At 50.5% G+C, this 15,642-nt stretch overlaps 4 protein-coding genes across 4 annotated transcripts; 2 read left to right on the top strand and 2 right to left on the bottom strand.

The window, feature by feature from the left end:
- Nucleotides 1–112: 112 nt before the first annotated feature.
- Nucleotides 113–1,447, bottom strand: mdm12 (ERMES complex subunit MDM12; the record flags this gene model as incomplete). Its single annotated transcript, XM_043298364.1, has 1 exon — nt 113–1,447. The coding sequence occupies one exon, from the start codon at nt 1,445–1,447 to the stop codon at nt 113–115; it is 1,335 nt and encodes a 444-aa protein (XP_043154299.1).
- Nucleotides 1,448–3,659: 2,212 nt separating this feature from the next.
- On the top strand, nt 3,660–3,839 carry Asppvi_002374 (uncharacterized protein; the record flags this gene model as incomplete). The annotated part of the gene is made up of 1 exon (XM_043298363.1): nt 3,660–3,839. One exon carries the CDS (start codon nt 3,660–3,662, stop codon nt 3,837–3,839), a length of 180 nt encoding a protein of 59 aa, XP_043154298.1.
- Nucleotides 3,840–7,318: 3,479 nt separating this feature from the next.
- Nucleotides 7,319–7,588, top strand: Asppvi_002373 (uncharacterized protein; the record flags this gene model as incomplete). The annotated part of the gene is made up of 1 exon (XM_043298362.1): nt 7,319–7,588. The coding sequence occupies one exon, from the start codon at nt 7,319–7,321 to the stop codon at nt 7,586–7,588; it is 270 nt and encodes an 89-aa protein (XP_043154297.1).
- A 2,513-nt stretch (nt 7,589–10,101) lies between these two features.
- Nucleotides 10,102–13,732, bottom strand: Asppvi_002372 (putative serine/threonine protein kinase (Kin4); the record flags this gene model as incomplete). Its single annotated transcript, XM_043298361.1, has 3 exons — nt 10,102–11,717; nt 11,777–12,071; nt 12,137–13,732. 3 exons carry the CDS (start codon nt 13,730–13,732, stop codon nt 10,102–10,104), a joined length of 3,507 nt encoding a protein of 1,168 aa, XP_043154296.1.
- Between the last annotated feature and the right edge of the window lie 1,910 nt (nt 13,733–15,642).

Here is a 15,642-nt window from a genome sequence, read left to right as displayed (position 1 = left end):
CAGCGGAACGAAGCTTGCTAGCAGAACATCCCGCGAACGTCAGAAAACTTTCGCGATTGAAGAAGAAAAAAGTCATGATTTGAGCTTTCAATCATAATTCATTACGTGGGCATTAGATAAGAAAAGTCCAGAAACTAGGATAAACAAGCTCCTCCTCGAAGATCCTGCGCACTTGTGCAAGGACAAAGCGTTCAACCTTGCCCACGTTCTTCAATACTTGCTTCCCATCTTCCTTGCGGCCAATCTCACTTTCTACCCGGATCTCCTGCAGCAAGCCTCCGTGGCGCTTTTGGGACGCTGAGGCTGAAGAGTCAGATCGGGACTGCGGACGGTGGTCATCACCGGCTGATTCCTGGTGCTGGTGCTGCTGTTGCTGTTGCTGCTCGGAACCAATCAGGGCGTCCGCGTCTTCCGCGGATAAGAAGCAGAAATGTACTCGTTTACGGATATATGCGATGACAGCTACGCCGTCAAAGGTGACGCCTGTGACATTGAGTTTTAGGGGCAGACCCACGAAGCTGGGCATCGGATAGTCTAGGAGGATTTCTGCCGTCAAGGATAACCTCACGTCGCCGGTGTACTTGACATGGCAGAGAACTTGGAAATCTTCCGGGCGGCGCTCGCGCATCCGTGGGGGCAGATGTAGGTGCCCCGGCGCGACCGGGTCCTCTAGGTGTTCCCCGGCATGAAGGGACGGATGATCGTTTCTGCCGGTCGCGCCTTCGCCGCTGTTCTTGGTTGAGCCCGAGGGATGGGAGGGCAGGGTATTTGCTGTTGACGGACGGGATGTCGAATTGCTGGTGTCGATCTCGGGTTCGGCGCGTTGGTGCTGCAGCCCGGCGTGTCTCTCCGAACGACCCCTGTTCCCCGGCCCCAAGCCGGAATCCGACCAACCGCTCGCAAATGGGTTGCCCCCCGCCACTGCAGCAAGGGGTGTTTGCGTACCGGAGAGACCCCCAAGCGACATCAGGTGATAACCTAAAGTCGACGTTCCGCCCGGAATACCAGGAGTACCTGCACGTGGGAGGAAATGGGGATTGAGGTGCTCGCCTAAGGGCGATCGCAAGGGGGAGGCAGGAAACCCGTCAGGGAAAGGATCTCGTAAGGAATGATTCACTGCTGTATCTTCTCGATAGGAGGGTTCATTGAGCTCCGGATGGGTTCTGTTCCACTGACTCGAGTGCTCCGAGTCAAGCTCCTCGGACCCATCGGACGTATCGTCGTTTTCATCTTCTTCGTAGAAGTCGGCAAAGGGCTCACAGAAATCTTTAATTTCGAGCTCCGGCGGAATGGTCCCAAAATCGAAAGCGTGGACTTGGACAGAACGGATGAACCGGGGCAGAGCGACCTGCTGGAATCTATCGTGGATGAACGAGCGGATGCGCTCAGCAAGAGCTTCCCCGTCCGGACCGGAGGTGGCGGACCTCCAGTTGACGTCTATGGACATTACATGTGCGAACAAAGAAGACCTGCGCAGGGATCTGCTGGTCCTGATGTGAGGAAGCAATTTCCAAATTTGACTCTTGACGCAGGCGAGAGTTAGTCGAGCTCAAGGATAATGTTTGACGCCATAACGGAGATTCCTCGGCTGTCTGCGGGTCGAGTCACGTGATAACAAACAACACCCAACATCGTCAATACAACCAACAGACTCAAGATCTCCAGGCAACTGCTGTTCCTGGCTCTATATCGGTTACACAACGGTTAAAACCAAGTCAACTTTCTTTGTTGCCCACGTTTTGGGCTGGTTGATCACTCTGACCGGGCACTTCTACTGCAGACGGCCGTCACACCGCTAAACGTTGCTGTCCCAGCAGTCTGGTTCAGCCACTTTCTTCCCGAGTTGTTCTCGTGGATACGAGAAGAAACTGGCAGAAAACTGCCAGAATCTTGCCTTGATGAGGGAAAGAAAAGACGCCTGGCGGTAAGGATTGCTCATTGACTCGAGGTGTGGAAAAAGTTGAAAGGACTATCAAGGTTCATGACTGCCATGAGTCCTGCTGTGCAACCGGGCCATGAGATGTTTATCCTTTTGACTTCAACCCACCGTCAGACACCAACAGTGCAGGGGCACTGAAGACAGCCATTGGTCTACTAATTGTTCGTCTTGCAGGAAGAGGATGGGAAATTTCTCCATCTGGCTCGATTGCCTCGCTGCCTGTTGTGTTTTAATCTGAAAGCGCTCCGTCATAGCCTGCTTGATAATCTAGGCCCCTTGACTGCGGCAAGATGGTGGCAGGTCGAACCGGAAACTCCGCATCTTGTTTTCTTTCAAGGCACTCAACAGCGAGCTTGGCGCAAAGAAAATGCGCCACAAATCGATCGTTTTCTTTGACAGGGAGCCGTAAATCGCCCCTCCCCCCACGCCTCGTCTAGTTGATCTACGATTCTGAGCTTCCTGTCTCTACTTCTGAAAGGCTGCTGATCTAGAAGCTTGCATATTTGTTCCATGATTACGAGCATCCTGCTATCATGCTCTGATCCTGCCGGCAACCCATCTACTCACCACTACCCTCTCCCCAGCCCGTAACCCACCAAGATTTGCGTCCAACGTAGGCGCTACTATTTCGCTTCCTGAAACAGCTTCTTTGGTTCCCCCAGTGAAGTGCTTGCGTCAGTGTTGGTTCCACTTTGGCTTAGATCGACACCTGATAACTCCAGTCGTGTGTACCCGATTTCAGCCGCTGATTGGTTGCTCTGCATCAGATGATTGAGGTCGTCTGCGGTGCTAATGCAACCATGTAACCTGTGATGCACATTATTCACCAGTCATGAAGACCAGGGTCTTCTGGACTCGATATTGCACCAGTGGGGTCATCTAGGCGTCTGAGAGCAGACACTGGGCCTCGATTGCGGTAGATAATCCCTCTGAAATTTCTAGCCTGCTGCTTGCTATAGTCTATGTTCGTTTATCTCTTGAACTCCGAAGTTCCGAGACTCTAGGCATGTATCATGCGGCTCCTAAGTGTTCCCAATCCCCTTCTCTCAAGCCACAGATCTCCTAGGACTATGCACTCTGGACGTTTTACTAGTTTGCATCAGGCTGTTGCCTTCTTTTCCTTGTGGTCCTTTTCAGTGGCTGAAGGTCAGCATAACACATGGCTTCCTCGGTGATCTGCATTGCGATGCAGAGAGCTCGTGTACTCTTTGTTATGAGGAGCAAGTTTGAAGAAGCAAAAAAAAAGGAGTGTGGTATTCGACTAATCAAGTAGAAACAAAAGGCAAGCAATGCATATGCAGATGGGTAATTGGCCAACAGGCGAAGGGACCTGGAGAGAGCAGCAGAAGGACCTTGAGCACCTGGAGGCTGTAACAAGTGCAATCGAAACAAAAGCAGCTGGAAAGCAAACAGAAATACAAGAGTGTGCTTGAAACATGTATGTACGCATGGGGCATGAAAGAAAGTACCGCATAATCATTTCCCCTAGTTTTCCTCCTCTTCCTTCCAACTAAGATGCCTTCATGCTTCTCGCCCAGACACTGCCCCCTTTGCTGCGTGCATTGAAACAAGCAGCAATGCACAATGGAGAAATCGTAGATTATGTCCTCAAGCTTTCAAATCATTGCGCAGGAGCTCAAGTCTGCCACTCTGTCAGCCCAACTCATCCCAGCATCTTGAAAGAAGAGTGTCCAACTAACTGCTTTAAACGCTATCCGCCATGCGCAGGGCAGTTGTATCCCTCTCGTCGTCGGATCTGCTGTCGGACGCCGGTGCAAGAGGTGCCTCGCTTCGCGCAGTAGACGACATCGCCTTCCGGGACGGTGCAGCCGCAATCATACTTGTAGAAATATTGCGAGCACATTTTGAAGAGATGGCCTTTGAAGTAAACCGGTTATAGAGATAATTGATATCGAGTTGTGGTTCGCGGGAGATCGGTCGTTCCGCTTGAGCAAAGGGTAATTCCGCACACGGAGAAGTAGTTCAAGTTCCAGAAGGGCTTTTTGGTTTTGTTCTCTGAGATTCTGAGAGCACTGGATTTGTGATTGTTGAGATGATGGGTTGAGGTATTCGACGGGTCTTTATGGCCCTTTAAATAAGATTGCGGCAGCTTTTGGACTCAGTCGAAGATGATAGAGAGGACAGTTTGAATGACTGCGGCCAAACTGTGCCGCAACAACACTATCTACTCAAATTGGTAAATGAATGCATGCCCGAAGAGAAAGACTAAAAGTGAGAGAGAACGACAAGGATACTACGGGAAAAAATAAAAAATAAATAACAACATGTAGGGATAAAGATGGTCAAGGAACAGTAAACTACGCATGCAGCTCTCGCCTTGCTCTTTTCGGCCCCTTGACATATTAAGTCTGAATGTTGGTGATTCGATCTACATCATGTTTGTATGCATTAAACCCAACATTTTCCAGAACACATAGCAAATCAGACGCTTACTTGTTTCCGAGAACTACTGCACTAGGTTTCCCCAACACCAAGCAAGACTGGCGGTTATGCGGATCATCAAAGAGGATGGCGGCCGACGATGTCAGCCTAGTTGATAGTTCACTTGCCAGTCAGAGCAAATAGGGAGATTGTGGCTATCAAAATTCCTCCGACAGGAGTCGATCACATACCCTGGTCTCGAACTCTGTGCATTTAGAGTTCCGCATCTGCATTGGGAGAAAGGGGTTGACATCATACTAAAGACACTGTGGCATTTCCCGCCAGGGGGTGGCCGGTCACATCTGCGAGAGGGAGGAACCAACAATAGCCGTCTATCAAATCAGTTGCGATAGCTAGCCAACAGGTTGACCCTTTGTCTGTCATGGCGCAGTCAGGCATACTGCTTCGACTGAGCATCTGACAATTGTCACGCAACCGACAGACTCTGTGACTCTTCATCTATCGATGATGGACACTCTGCGAAATTTAATTCCTGTCATGTGTTCACCATCCCACAGATGAGGAGGGAGGGTGGGCAGAAAGGTCATCATCAGATAGGACCGATAGAGGAGGGCATACCGCAATCAGTGTCAATGAGATCTGTGCCGGACTTGTTGGATCGTGACTTTTACCACTGGTGTGAAACATCTCGCATCAAGGCTGAGTTGATACCCAGAAGGATGAGCCACCTGCTCCAGGTGCCGCATCTCCGTAGGCACACTCGCCGTCCCACATCAACATCAACAGATAGAGATTCTCCGTTGTGAATGGAAACAGAGTGACCAAATCAAGCACAATAGGTGGGGCTAGAGTAATGAATCTGCAAGGAAAGTATTATCATCACAAGAATCGAGGCTTCTTGTCGTTCCATCGGGCCAATCTCAGTAACACCTACCGAGGCGCAGTTGGTGATGTCTGCAAGACTCTGTCAAAACCCGTTGGTTTAGATCCGCATTGTGATGGGGAGTCAATTGAAGTAGGTTATCCAGGGTTGTCCCCGTTCGGAATTGTAATGCCATTTGTTCTTCAGTGTCGGCTGTTTGTGATATGACTGGAACAGAGTTTGTGAGTCACCGGCTAAACATCGAGAAACGTTTCCTCCGAGGAGGCATATTCGGCGGCGCAAAACAATACCAGCCTATAAACTCGCCTTTCCGCTCGAATCGCGAGCACGTATGGACTCACCGAAAGGTGACGAGTTTGGACCTGAAGATGGCACAGCATTTGGGGGCGCTCTCAACAAAAGTTGAAGGATAGTCTATGGGAGAAAGCTGACCTGAAGCCCTCGTTGAGCCGCTGAGCACCCGCGCCACAAACAAAAGAGAGTATTTCACTTTCGTATCGGCGGCGGAAAGAGGCTTGGGGGGGCGCCAAGTCAGCGACTATCCACAGGTCGAACCAGGGGCAAATGGCCTTTGATTAGCCGCCGTTGGTCGTTTGATCTGAATGCGCCGGTAGATAATATAGCCAAGGCTGTTTTTCTTCTTGATTGTGCGATCAGGCGGAATCACCAGGGGGAAGAATCAACTAGGATCTGGCTGAGGTTGCTATTCCTGGGTGCAGGTCATTATTATTTCTTGATGTTTGTTTTCTGCGTTTCTTCTCCCAGTGTGCTAAGCACGTGACATGTTTCCTGCGTCCTTTGCATCGTCTTCTCCAACTTATATGTTCACATCCTATATCACTGAACCATCTGAAGGCTGTGCTCATTGACAGTAGACGGCTTTTGGATGTCTCTCTCATTTAATGGTATCAGGTATATGAGAGGCCTCGGTGGTATGGCTCAACATCGGTGCATCTTCTCTAAACTTACCTCAAGACATACACACGGGCGACTTGGGCTTCAATCCTTACGTCCTTTTTGTGGGGATAAACTTATGCTTGCTAAACCCTGTCCCGCAGTTCTTCGGCAGATACTGGAGGCCTCTTGAGAATGTTCTTCATGGTCAGCAACAATATTTCACATAACTGCCAAGAGGACTACCAGAATGATCGACCCGGTCATTTGCGTGAATCATCTTAGAAAAGGCTTCGAGAATTGGAACGCTAAACCCCATGCATGATTTCCTCCCCTTTTTTTCTTCTTTTCTTTTGAGAATCTACTGTGGTTGCTGCCGCTGAGTTCTAACCGCCAATTCGTCATGGATAGTCTAATCGATAGTTAGAGCTCGCGTCTTGGCTTTACTTCCTGGTTGCTGATCACCCGAGGTTGTGCGGTTGTCGTCGGCCCCAGTCAGATGCTTGTGTGAGGGCCAACACCCAAAACTATGKATATATACACAACGACATTATTTGACCATAATAGCGGTGCACTGCGCAAAGAAATATCCAGCAAAGGCTTGGCAGAGTAGGAACGTACACGCAATGATCATGCTGGGTCCGGCAATAGGGATAAATCCAGCTCCCTTGGATACTTGGTTTCTAGGCCAAGAGACGCAAAGGGGAAGGGATGAGATCTCATCTTCCAATAATGACGTCTTGGCCCCTCCATATCTGGCGCTATCCATATCGCTCTAATCATGTGAAGGACCTTGTGCAGCATGCCTGATCCACTTTCCGACGGGAAATTGCAAATGGGATGTTTGACGGTTTGATACCGGCTCATCTGCTTAGTTGTCCTGCAAGTGAGACGCGATAACTCTCTGGATCGGCGTCTTTCGGTGGACTGGATATGATCCCCCGACGGTAGCCCCTCCTTCTTGAATTCAGTCTTGGCTGGTATCTTCACATGTATATAAAGGGTCGCCGAATCTCGTTCCGGTTTGTCTTCTTGACCGTTCCTTAGACATCGTCCCATCCCTTTCTCTGGATTTCTTGCAAGTCTGCTTGACCGGTCGAACCTATATATCTCCATCTCCATCACCATCTTCGTCTTCATCCCCATCTCCATCTTGGCCACTTGCCTTCAACACGCTGCTGTCGTCTGTCCCAAACAAAATGTATACCTATACTCCCACCAGCAAGTTCCTCGTTCTCTCTCCTGTTCAGTCTCGTCCTGCGCAGACCAGCAAATTCCTTGTCCTCACACCCACCGAATCTGGTCCGGAGTATGAGCTTGGCACATCATCTCCCGCCTCTCCTGAGATTCGGGACCGTTCAGACAGCGTCAGTACCGACGAGTCGCAGATTGAAGCTACATTTTCTCCCTTCGCTGGTGGCTTTCTCTACCTGGGCCACGGTATCAGACCTAAGCCGGTGAACGTCTGATGGATCCACTTAAAACAACCCTACCACTCTGACAACTCTATGGTTCAATCGCGCTGGACACGATACCAATTCCTCAGCATGGTCAGCTGATCAGCTCTGAGACACTCAATGGCGTTCCTTGGTCTTAATTTTAGCGCTTTGTCATGGACAAATACGGCCCAGTGAAGGGTCCACGGGGTCTTTTTCTAGGTTCTTCTTTTCGGACACTTTTTTGCTTTTTTTCCAACTTCTTCCCTGTTTACATCCTGTTTTGCATGAGACAAGTCATTACACATTCAATCGCATCATCATTGACTATCTGCTCATCATTATCACTATTGAAGGAAGGGGGGAACTCGATGACCGCCAAGCCTTGTGTGCAATCTGATAATGACCCAATTGGGAAGAATCGATCATCCATGTCTCACAGCCAAGCAATGGCGAACTGTCTGGATAACTGCCAAGAAGCGCTCATCCCTTGTTTGTTGACAGTACTCCGTAGATAATAGTCCTCCTTCTTTACGTAGTGGTCTACGGATAATATGTCCATATATTTATCCGTCTGACAGACGGAGGTAGTAGACATGGTACCGAGTAAACAAATACTAATAACGAGGAAGCAAGCCCACCGGATCTGATCTGATCTAAAAAGTGGGATGCGTCATGCAGCAGCCTGTAAACTAGCCTTCCTTCACCGGTCATTCAAATCTGATCTAAGCTTCTTTCTAGAAGAGGGAAGAGGGGGGATCTAGACTCCACCACGGGATAATCCCCCACCTCCTCTCCGTACATTCCTTTCCCGCGGTGAACGGAGCGGAGCGTCAGTATTCAGCAATGCTATTGCTACTTACGGAGTCCTCTGTACTACATACAGGATCACAACGACCATGGTCACGAGCACCCAGTCCAGGGATAGGTAGATAGATAGATAGGCAGAAGACTTTGGCATTCATTCCTGCCAAGGACCTCGTCCTCGGGCGATTCGGCTCTCACACTTATCTGGACCTAGACTAATCTTGCACAACAATCACACCACTTACAGATAAGCACTACCGAAATACTCCCTTCGAGAACACTCGTGCATCGATTAATCGAGAAACCCAGACATCCTACTCCGGCTCCAGAAGTCTTACGGCCTAGAATAGATTCTCACTTTCTCTGCGATAACTTTCGCATTTTCGGTATACCCTTGAATAGGATAGGAAGAGCAGGGTAGAGTATACTGGCAGGGAGCGCTCGAGCAGGGTACACACACAGCGCGCAGACTAGCGGCGATCCTCTTGGCTTGCATCTTGGCTTGACCCCTTTCCCTGCCAGGGTCTATCTACAGAGTCTAGATACTCCGTACAACACAGTAGGTGGGTGGAAGACGGAAGAATGGGGTAGGGGCGCTCCGTTTTAAGGATGTGTATCCAGGGATACTTCGGCCTGGCTATCGGTACTCTGTAAGGCTTATCATTGCATCTGTGGCAGACCAATGATGACGTTTATTCGACTGGTCACTAGCCGATAAATCAAGGGGAATTGCCTGAGCTAAGATATATTTTTGCTCAGGCTCAATCACATGCCCTACGGACAAGTGTTTCTTGCATTTGAATATCAAAGGAACCTAGTTCTGGCCACTCACATATGCAGTTGCAACCAAAGCACGTCTAACTATTGTACAAGTGTCGACAAACAACCCTGCCGACGGCAAGATGAGTATGGTGCAATGAATACACCTCATGGGCGATGATATTATATTAGCTTGAAATGATCCTGGACAAGAGAGCTAGTACTCATCCCAACCTCACCACTAAGAAGATCCCCTGCCTGCGTAGGAGCATCATGACCACAGGAAAATAAACTAAAGAAGCGAAGAGGAAAGCCAACTTCGCGATGAAAAGTTGGATCAGACACAGGATCAATTTACACTTAGGGGCTATAGTAACAGGGGAAAGAAAACAATAAATTTGGACACAGGAAAAGGAAATGTATTCTTGACAAAGGAAATAAAGGGGGAAAGAAATAAATAAAAGGGAGGAGAAAAGGCGCCATATGCTAGATAAAGGCTATGTATGTATGCGGGGACAAATGGTCGCTAGACAATGCGAGGACAAACCCATGCGGCAAGCAACAGAAGCAGACAACAAGCTGGGTATCAAAGGGGTATCCAAAGGACCATACTGCTCTCTTACGATGTTGGACTTCTTCTTAGAGCCTGGTAGACGCAATTCCTCCTTCTCGTGTGTTTTCAAAGCTTGGCCTGAGTGTCAGCTTGTATCATCCATCCTGTCCTGATGGGTGATACAGCTTCTCGCGTATCCGCCTTCGGACTCGCCGCACAGAAAGTCATGGGGATATTTTGCAAGAATTTCGATTTCCGAGAAGAAAGGTAGATGAACAAAGAAGAAAGGGGGAAAAAAGGGGAATTAAAATTTACACCGGACCGGCTTGGTCTTGCCATGGTTCGGTTTAAGAATGGTGGTACAGTTCGCGCGTGTCAATGGACGAGAGAACCGAAAACACCCGATTCATTGGACGACAGACATGAATCAACGGTCATCACCGGCCCTGGATTTAGCTCTTCGACGGAAAAAGTCCATGACTTTCCTAGCTGCGCCAGAGCTACCGGAGTGATGGGAGGGATCTCGTTCGTACTCGTAAGCATCGGCAAACTTTCTATTGTTCTTCTGCAGCACATTGGGGCCTCTTCCCGTCCGGCCGGCCTGCATTGACGGCCGAGGGTCATGCGCGTTGTTATACTCGTCATAGTAATTCGGCGTCGAGTGATTGGCGTACTGATATCCGTATTGATGCTCATTGTCATTATGGTATACTTGCTCGGCCGATGTGCTGCCGTAGGCGGTAGGTGGGTACGCCGCGGATTGCAAACCGTGCAACTCCGCGAATTGTTGATCAATACGGGCTTGGTAGTTGACCGGCTCCTCTGAGGCCAGCACGCCCTCCCCGGGACCATCAGAAACCATACCCATTGCATCTTGCGTTCCGTAGCTGGTGGCGCGCGCTCGAGGTCGGATAACTCCGGCCGACGGACGTTGCTGGACTCTCTGATCAGTGGAGCGACTTGCTTGGGATTCCTCTTCGGGGGTCTGCGATCGGCTTGAGGACAAACCCCTGAGGGAGAAAGACGCTGGTAGCAAGGAAAACCGGCGTGGTCTAGTCTCCCCGGCAGTCTCACTCATCTTCCGGTTAGATCCATATTGAACGGACCGTCGGGAATCCATGGATACTCGGATTTCCTCTCCGGCAAATGGATCCCTCATGCTTGTTGGGGGATACCGCTTGCCGGGCTTCTGACGAGGAGCGGTCTGCGTTCCACGACCGCCAAAGATGGATCCTGATCTCCCAAAGAGCTTTTCGCCGAGGCCCGAGACCGTATTGGATCGCTTATGACCCTTGGGCGGCTCCTGCCGAGGGGTGGTGTTGAATTTGGCCGGAAGTGCCTGTGTGCTTGGACGTCCGATGGACATGGCAGCGTGTTGCGAGGAGTCTTGAGGGATAGGTGCCGAGATCACATATTGCTTGCTCTTCGGCTGCGCAAGGCGACCCTGTGCATTGGTTGCCGCGACAGTAGGAGCCACAGGCTGTCCGTATGATCCCCGAGAGGGCAAGCGACCAGTATTGAACGATGCCATTGAGGCGCCCGTCGTAGGCCGCGTGGCTTGCGTCGGAGGCATCGTCGTGTGCGTTCCCGTGAGGGCAGTGCTGTCCGAGGTCGACCGAGGCAAATGCCCTGGCGCAGGCGGCACCGGGCCAGCGGGTGCCTTGGGTTCTCCAGCCCGTGTTGAGCGCTGCTCCATATGAACACCCGAGGGCAAAGCGCCTGCGTGTGTGTTTGCCGTCGCATCTCGACTGCTGGGCTTTGCGGCTGGAAGGACGGCTTCGACTCCGGGCTTCGCGTTCGGGGATTCTGGCGCGGCGGGACTTTCTCCTCTTGCTGTCTGAGACTGGGGGGCGACATATTCGACCTGTACCGTTCGCCGTTTTGTGTCTCGAGAAGTCTTCGACCGATCGACGGACGGCTCTTGGGAAATGTCCCCAGATTGATGCACAAGCCCTCCAACCGTAGGTATCGAGCTCTGGTATGCCTTCGGAGGCTCTCTGACGGAGGCACTGCGAGCCAGCGCTGGGGCTTCCTTATGACTTTCTGCAAAACACGAAGAAAAGTTAGCGTCATGCGCCGAGAGCGCGTGTTTGGAAACTGACCAGGAGGAACTGTCGTGTCGGCAATGTCCGCAACTTTGGTTGTACTGCTCGTAATGTGAGACACAACATGCGAAAACTCGCTGAGCCAACTGTGACGGGCCACTTCGAAAAGGTCTGCTCGTTTGCGCGGGTCGGGCACCAATATCCGTCTCAAAAGATCGCGAGCATGTGGTGTCACGTATTCCGGGAACGTCAGCGGTGTACTAACAATGTACTTGTACAGCAGATTGATGTTGTCGCCATCTGGATTTGCTGGATCGTCATCAAAAGGCAAATAGCCAGCCAACATAGCATACTGCCGAATGCCTTAGCATCTCATCCTTACAGTCCTCCAAAGGAAGAAAGTCTGTGTGAACTTACCAGGATTACACCGCAGCTCCAGACATCCACTTTGCGTCCAGTATACAGTGAATCACTCACAACCAGTTCGGGGGCCGCATAACACGGGCTTCCGCAGCTGGTCTGCATCAGGTCGCCCCGTCTCATGCCTTTGGCGTTAGGCTTATCTAATCGCATTCGCTTTACAAACTCCTTGTTGGTGAGATTGTATTCGATCTCCTCGCCCAACTCGTCGCTTGGGTCAAATGTATTCGCGAAGCCGAAATCCGTGATGATGATGTTGCGGTTGCGATCCAGCAGCAGGTTTTCCAGTTTGAGATCTCGATGAACAATGCCTTTCTTATGAAGATACCCCACTCCTGATACGAGCTGGGCGAACAGGCGCCGGGCCGAATTGTCCTTGAGATAACGATTGTTCAGAATGTGGTCAAAGAGCTCTCCACCCGATGCATATTCCATAATAATACCAATATGACGATCGGTCTCCACCATTTCGTGGAGTCGAACGATATTCGGGTGGTGGAGATCGCGAAGAATGGAGATTTCTCGGTAGATCTTGGGCAGCCGATTAGGATTAGATCCGAGAGACTCCCTCCGAATGAGCTTGATGGCAACCTGGACGCTGCCATCTTTCTTCCAACCCAGCTTGACCTTTCCAAACTCGCCCTCCCCGAGAGTTTGCCCAAGGACGTACTGGCCGAACGTAGTCTCTTTGCGCTTGACCGTGTTTTCGTTGTAGTCGTGTCGACTGCGTAGTCCGCCGCGCCCTCCGTCATCCACACCCTCGCTGCCGACCAAGCCTAGCCCCGATGGTGGAGCACTGTCCGTAGATGGCGATATCGACGCTTCTGCTTGCCGTGCTTGCTCTCTCATGATGTCCACTGAAGGGTCACTCACCACCACTTGGTTGATCACCGTACTTGACTCCTTAACCAAAGTCCCCTGACTGGGAATGGTCTCCATCATCTCCTCTGAGCGTGAGTTGACCACGGAGGATGATTCTGCCTGGACTCGCCTCGATCCCTTTCCGGACGCTTCCCTCGTTGGTTCTTCAGACGAGTGAGCTGCCGAACGGTGCGAGCGAGGCTCGTCGCCTCTTCTCTCGCGGTGGCTGGTGCTTCGATCGTCGGGTTTGTTCTTGTTGCGGCGCGAATTGGAGACTCTTTCACCGGAGGATGATGCGCTTGAACCATGTTGACTCCGATGAGTCGAAGATGTCCTCGGCGGCGGGATGGGAGGAGCACCTTGAAGGTCGGGATAGATGGGCGCTCGGTTACTGTTCTGGCCGGGCGTCGGCAGTGCGGGGTTCAAAGCTGGGGATGCATGGGTGGACAATGGCGGAGCTTGCTCGTGGGAGTCGCTCATAGCCGAAGAATATGCCGTCGTCGGGGGATAAGATGGCTGCTGAGAACTTAGCGCGGTGCTCATGACGGCACTATGAGGGTCACTCGATCGCCGCGATGGTTGCGTTGACCGGGGCAAGTCATTGAATAATTGCTGCGGCGCATAGTCGTATTGAGACGTCGAAGAGGGGATTGGATGGGGAAGTGAAACATAAGTAGCGGAGGAATGGGCGGGTGTGTACTGAGGAACCGTTTGCATAGCAGCAGACGACATACCTTCGTTTACTGAAGGCGCAGCAAAAAAAGATCGAAGGTGCTGCGTCGACCGTCCGAGACAGGCTCTCCAGATGTGGGCAGCAGATGAGCGGTGTCTTGCCTATGCTTGACCAATCGCGATCGGTAAAGCGAGTACGATGCGTTCAAGCCCTCTAGAGGGGTCTGTCGACTCGATCAAGTGCGAAATGTCGTCCTGCCCGCCCAATGCGCCCGGTAGATTCGACTTTTTATGTGTATTTACCACGTTCCAGAAACCAGAATGCCGCCAAGTTGTCCAACCGGCTAGTAGGCTAATCGAAAAGTCAGTTTGATCAATGATTGGGTTCCGGTCAGACGACTTGTTGAAGAGCACTGACAACAAGAGAAAGGAGAAAAAACCAGGACACCGTCAATCGACACGTAGTTGCTTGCGATAGAGTATTGATGCGATATTGTAGACACGCAGACACCAGGCCAAGAAAAGGAAGAACGAAGGTTTGGTAGAATAATTTGAGCAGTCAAGTAGAAAGACAAGGAACATAAACCGGGAAAACGCGTGGTAAACCAGCTCCCGAGTTCTCTCTATTTTCTCTTTCTTTTTTTTTTACTTTCTTTTTTGATTTTCTTTATGCCCTCTTCGTTTCGTTTGCAACCAGAATGAAGAGGAGTGGGCGATATCTGCACTGCAGAATTACCTTTTCGAGTTCTCCTCTTCTTCCCAGATATTCCCTACCCAATTGGGTAACTCGACGGAAAGAAGGTATGTTGCGACTCGAAGGAACGGTGATCGGGAAGACCGACAAACGCGGGCGGGAAGGGGGGATGATGGCGTTCAGCCTCGGAGGCGCGATCGAACCAACCACTAATTACCAAGCCGCGCCTGTGATGGGTTTGAAAGCCGAGGAATATCAGGCGCACACGCTCAACACTGGCGAGAGAATTGACAGGATGGAGATATCGCTGCGACGAGGATCATGATCGACGAGAGAGGAAGTTGCAGCGCGACGATAACGGGCTGACGAGGCAGTGTGGTGAGCTGACAGGGGGCGACCGGCAGAGTCTCTCAAGGAAAGGTAGGAAGTCTCTGACAACGGTCGGAGACGAGACCTCGATAGAGGGTAAAAAGAGAAAACAAGCAAGAAACAGAAAACAAAGAAATGAGAACTAATGGAGATGAAACAGGAAGGAAAATGCAAAAATTGAAACGAAGAAAGTAACACGGTGTGAGGGGGAATTGAAGAAACGGGAAGAGGAGGAGATTGAGATGCTTAGACAGGAGAGGTAGCCATAGGTTCTCCCGAAGCTCAAAGTGGTTAAACACTGCTGGACTGGAATTGGGTACACGCTAGGTTAGGTACAATAATAATGCCAACGCAACCCAGCTTGGGCATAATGAGGAATTAATCCGTCCTTGAGTACGAGGATGGAACTTAAGGATGCATACATCTAGCCTCTTCAGTGAACCCTGACCTCTGAAGGTTTATGGTTGCTATAGTTATGGCGCTTCAAGCGACCTTATTGACAAGGATGTGGTTAATTATCGTTACGCAGAGGTGAGGGGGACAATATCAACTCGAGAGTAGATTTCATAGTTCAGATCTCGGAATCATGCAGAGGAAATCTAGAACAGCCAGCGCCTGAGCATTCCTGGCTGGCTGTCATAGAAAAGAAAGAAAAGTTCCGTCAATGTTTTGACAGGATCACTGAGTACGAAGAAGGAACTTAATCAAGCCATAGATAGCATCACAGCTGTATCTAACATTTGATATAAACAAACGGACTCAGTTGGAATCAATATTGAATCAAATAATCTACGGCAGCCTTGAGATCGGTTAATTACTGAAAAAGCACACCCAAAGCATCAATCAAGGACGCTTTGAAGTCCAACGTGTATCTACCATGACCCCCTTACATACCGTAGAAGCAACT

Source organism: Aspergillus pseudoviridinutans, assembly GCF_018340605.1.
Source record: "Aspergillus pseudoviridinutans IFM 55266 DNA, scaffold_2, whole genome shotgun sequence".
Taxonomy (NCBI): Eukaryota; Fungi; Ascomycota; class Eurotiomycetes; order Eurotiales; family Aspergillaceae; genus Aspergillus; species Aspergillus pseudoviridinutans.
This window is presented reverse-complemented; position numbering and strand designations above follow the sequence as displayed.